Genomic DNA, 5,107 nt, shown 5'->3' with positions numbered 1-5,107 from the left:
CAGACATTCGGGGAAAATCAGCAGATTAAGACTGTCTGCATGCACTGCCACTGCCTGGATCACACATGACCCACACGTTCACCCCAAACCCTCAGGAGGACAAAGAGGAGCAGCAAAAGCAGCAGCACAATCCCTTACCCTCGATGGTGGCTCTCTTGGGCAGGATGGTGATGGCTCCCTCGGCCACGTCCTCCTGCTGCAGCAGCGGGGTCACTTTGGAGCCCCACGTGTCGGAGCCCACCCASAGGAAATGTCCCACCTGATCCGCCCTCTTGGCAGCTGCCAGGACCTGTCTGTGGAGAGAACACTCTGTTTGTGACGTGGTTTCACTCAAACGTGCAAAAGAAAAGCTGTGTGGCAATGGCAGCATGGTGGGACTGGGTCAGCTCGGGGTGATCCAGCCTGAGTGACTCTGGGAGGAGCAGGATCAGCAATGCTGAGCCCAGCAAAGCTCAGGCCTTGGGACACTCGGGATCACCAGGGAAGGTGTCCCTGCCCATGGTAAGGGGTGGAACTGGATGGTTTTTAAGGGTTCAGGGGTGGAACTGGATGGTTTTTAAGGGTCCTTCCCAACACAAACCATTCCATGATCCATGCAGCACCAGTGGGGCTTCCCTTTGAATTCACCCCATACCCCACGGCTCAGTTATTGATCCCACCAAAACTTTTTCCATTGGCTTTATTGAAACTTTTCCCTAAATTCTTTTTGTCTCATTTTGTGGGACTGAGCCTCTCAGCAACAGACGATTCCATCACAATTTTAAGCGAATTTCAAATTCTGGACCCAGAATACGCAAGCGAGTGATTAAACATAAAACATTTTTGTGTTATTTTACGATCCAGTTCCACGTGGTTTAACCTTGAGCATCCACATCAGTTCATCATTATTAACTTCCATTTACCATAAAATAGACTCTGAATTAATGAATTACACAAAGGAATGAGCCTGGAGAGGGGGGTGTGTTCTTAATTCCTTTGAGAGGAAGGGTCAGCTCTCCCAAATCCCGGTCCCATTTCTGTCCTCACCATGGGTCAGGGCAGCAGCAGCCCCGTTCCTGTGCTTCCCCCACATCCCCATCCCTATGTGGGTACCCCACAGACCCTCCCCTCCCTCTCTCCAAGTTCTCTGTGTTCCCCTCACCTGATGTCCTCATCGTTGGCAAAGATGACCACGGCCCTGGCGTTGGGCGTCTCCAGCAGCTGCCTGATGATCTTATCAAAGTCAATGTTCTTGTCCTTGCGCTCCTGGGGGATCTTGAGGGACTGAGCAATGCAGAGCCCACCTGTGCCAGGCAGAGAAAGGACAGAAACACCTTCAGAGGAGGAGCAAAAAACACCGGGGAGAACACTGATCTTAGCACAGTTCCCATATCACGGTGGTTCCGTTTGTAGGAAAAATACAATTCAAAAAATCCCATCTCCGCTGATGTTCTGGTTGTCCCTGGCAGATGAAAACACAACTTTTGCCTTAATTATTTTTGTTTCTCAGTAGTAAACACTTTCATCTTTTACGGCGTGTTTGATACCAACCTCCTCGCCATAGTGCACAGTGTGTTAATTAATAACGTATCAGAGCTGCTTAATAAAACCCAGCAGTGGGGATGAGTTAATTAAAAGGCAGCAGGACAAGGGAGTGATCACAGATAGGCTTTAAAACCCAGATTTCAACGTCCTGCTAAATGAAACGCTGCAGAAGGTGCTGGTGGGTGGAGATCCTGAAAGAGGAGGCTCAACCTCCAGAGAACCTTCCCCATCCCAGGGCAGAGCAGCACCTGGAGAGAGCCCTGGAACTGCTGGGAAAACCAAATTCCTGCTGGGAAATGGGAAATGGGAAATGGGGAATGGGAAATGGGGAATGGGAAATGGGGAATGGGAAATGGGAAATGGGAAATGGGGCTCTTGGATTTGGGGCACAGCTCAGAGCTGGGGATGATGGGGCCCTGTGATGATGGAGCCTTTGCATTCTGCCACAACACTCTGTTATTCTGCTCCCCTGAAATGCTCCAGGAGCTGTTTTTTCCTTATCACCACTTAAGTGGATTATCAGGTAGCAAAAGAGACAATTTAACACTTTTTCAGCCTCTTTTGGGGGGAATCACTTTTGGCACCRCTGCAAACATCACATCACAAAGTTATGCTGGTGCTGATGATTATTAAAAGGAACTCTCAATTAATTTGATTAATACGTAGCTTTAAAATTAGCAGCTGCCAAGAGCTGCCTCCTGGATGTTTATCAGACTTATGGGAACAGCAGACAAAGCCTTTGGCTCAGCTTGGCTGCTCCTCCACTGGCAGCAATTCCTCACTGCCCACAGCATGGAAAACACCCCAAAATGAAGATTTTAACCATGGTTTGTTGGGAAGGGTGAGAAGAGCCCAAGTTAAGCACAGATGGTGCATAGACTGTGATGTGAACAATAAAAATAAGAAGTTTTGGAATGCAGGAGCGCTCTGACCCCGCAGGAAGAGGGAGCAGCTCTCAGGGAGKGCTTGGCCCCACAATGATCCCACAAACAGGATCCCCCCATTACAAAGGGGATATTCAAAAATTCAGGATTTCATTCTGCTGTGCTACACCCACAGGTCTGGGAAATGGAACACCCTGGGCATGCAAGGGAAAAAAAAAATACATGGAGAGGCTAAATCAGCACAGATTATGCAGAATCCTCAAAGAAAAGGAACTTCAAGTTAAAAAAATAGCTTTTAGAGAGCTCCAGAAATGCCAGCTGGGGCCCCGTGTCCTAAATCAAAGTCCTAATGAGGATTGGAGGTTGTTTTTTYGCTAGGAACAATTAATATCCTACTCCCTAGGAACCCTCTCTCTCCTGCTTGGCAAGAGCTACAAAGTCCTTGCTTGTGGCAGTAAATGAAGTTTACAACTGCCCTGATCTGCAGATGGGCTGGAATTTAAATTGCACCTCCATAGTATGATAATTCAATTGAAAAAATGAAAAGTGCACCAATAATAAAATTACATTAAAACATGGAATGACAACCATTTATCCAAGGAAAAGGATCCCTGTGGATACCCAACAGCTTTAACTTGGAAACTTTCTACACATGAAGAAGCTACTGAATCACTCGTAAATTTTATTTGCACTAACCTTGTTTATTGTTTCATTTTTTCCCATTAGCCCTCATCATAACCCAACAACAGAACACCTAAACTAATATGGAAGACTAATATTTCTAGTATGTTATTCATTAATGCTTAATTCCATTGTGTCAGACCTTTGCTGCATATTTAATGACATTCCTGCTGTGTTTTATCACCTCAAAATCGTCCTTTATTATGGCAGTTAAACTCCAGTAATACACAAAAAATTAAGACTCTCCTTGGGAACACTAAATTAAATTCTGAGAATGGCATCAGATCATTTTGAAAGATGTAGAAAAGCYCTGTTTGTGAGACAGAAAAGGAAGAAAATGAGGATGTGCTGAGGGACCACGAATGGTGTGGTGGGAACTGCTCTGTCCAGGGCTTGGCTGGAAAAGGCGTTGGGAGTTTTTGGTTTCCTCAAATCCCTGCTACAAAAGGTGCTAAAATCGGGGCCTCACAGTGCAGCCATGTAGGAAAAAAAAAAAAAAAAAAAAAAAAAAAAAAAAAAAAAAAAAAAATAGAAATTCTGCTTCAAACATTCAAAGGACTTTTGCTGTTACAGCTCCATGCCAGGAGTGCTCTGTGTGGAGCAGAGCCCTGCAAAGGGAAAAACCCTGCTCAGAAAGGCTCTGAGATCCACCCAAAAATGTAATGTCACCCTTTGGAAAGGAGAGGGGACTGCAGGGAATCAAGGACCAACCCCCCAAATTGATAAATCATTCCCTGTTTTCCTGCAAAGACCCCAAAGAAGCAGCTGCTCGGCTGAACAGCCTCATTTACGCTTTAAATGTGGGAATTTGCCTTCTAACAACAGGGAAAGGGAACGGGGAAGGGGAAGAGGAAGGGAAAGGGGAAAGGGGAAAGGGGAAAGGGGAAAGGGGAAAGGGGAAAGGGGAAAGGGGAAAGGGGAAGGAGAGACTCCAACTTCAGCCACCTGGATGGAGGGGAAAGGGCTGTGACTGGGGATCTGTGGGATCCTGGGGATCTGTGGGATATTGTGGGATCTGTGGGATCTGTGGGATATTGTGGGATATTGTGGGATATTGTGGGATCTGTGGGATCCTGGGGATCTGTGGGATCTGTGGAATCTGTGGGAAATTGTGGGATATTGTGGGATATTGTGGGATCTGTGGGATCCTGTGGGATCTGTGGGATCCTGGGGATCTATGGGATATTGTGGGATCTGTGGGATCTGTGGGATATTGTAGGATCTGTGGGATCCTGGGGATCTGTGGGATTAATATCCCGATCCCGGCTGCACCTGCTGAGCCAGGGGATGGATACCCCAGGGGCAGAATGTTCTGCCTGATCTCCCCCAGCACAGATCCCCAAAATGCACAGATAAATCAGAATCACAGAGCTGGTGAGGTTGGACAGATCTCCAGGGTCTGGCTGGGATCCACAGCAGCCCCAAGAGCCCCACTGAGCCCAGCCCTGTCCTGGCAGAGCCAGCTCTGAGCCTGAGCACAGCTCTGCAGCATCCTGAGCAAAAATAGCACAGGCAGAGCCCTCCCCGAGAGTGCAGAACACTTTCTGAAACATTTGCTTCAGGAACAGCCGTGGGCGGTGAGAGCTCCGGCTGGGGAGAGACAGAAACAAAGCACCCAAAATACCCCAAAACASCCGGTGCAAAGCAAAGCTCAGCCCAGCCACGGCACCAGGCAGGGCTGGGCTCCACCCTACAGCTCCCTGAGCCAGAAATCCCTCCAAAAGTGGAGATAAACTGGAATTGTGGAGGGGAAGCAGCCCAAAGCAGCAGTGAGGKGACAAACGGGGTCCCTGGAGCACCAGCAGTGGCACCAGGACAGGGAACACCAGGGAAATTGGTCCCAAAATGAGATGGGACCATCCTGAAAGAGTTTGGATTGCAGGGGATGAGGAAAGAAACAGCCAAACTGGGAAACACCCCCTGCTTTTCTGTGAGTGCTTCATCAGGACGGAATTACAGAACTGTTGGAGCAGATCTTGAAGGGCTTTGAGTCCAACCCTTCCCCAGCACTGCCCAGG

At 48.1% G+C, this 5,107-nt stretch overlaps 1 protein-coding gene across 1 annotated transcript in view; it reads right to left on the bottom strand.

Annotated features, from left to right (window-relative positions):
• LOC130584650 (metabotropic glutamate receptor 7-like) overlaps window positions 1-5,107 on the bottom strand; it is a gene marked incomplete at its 5' end in the record, with an annotated part of 55,671 nt that overhangs the window by 16,824 nt on the left and 33,740 nt on the right. The window contains 2 exons of the mRNA XM_057384764.1: window positions 139-293; window positions 1,142-1,283. Coding sequence (XP_057240747.1) covers window positions 139-293; window positions 1,142-1,283 — 297 coding nt within the window. The remainder of the gene's footprint in view (window positions 1-138; window positions 294-1,141; window positions 1,284-5,107) is intronic.

Source organism: Malurus melanocephalus, unplaced genomic scaffold, assembly GCF_030028575.1.
Source record: "Malurus melanocephalus ecotype Western Australia unplaced genomic scaffold, MMel_1.1 scaffold_744, whole genome shotgun sequence".
NCBI lineage: Eukaryota > Metazoa > Chordata > Aves > Passeriformes > Maluridae > Malurus > Malurus melanocephalus.
Note: the sequence above shows the minus strand (reverse complement) of the source record. Positions and strands in the feature narration are given on the sequence as shown.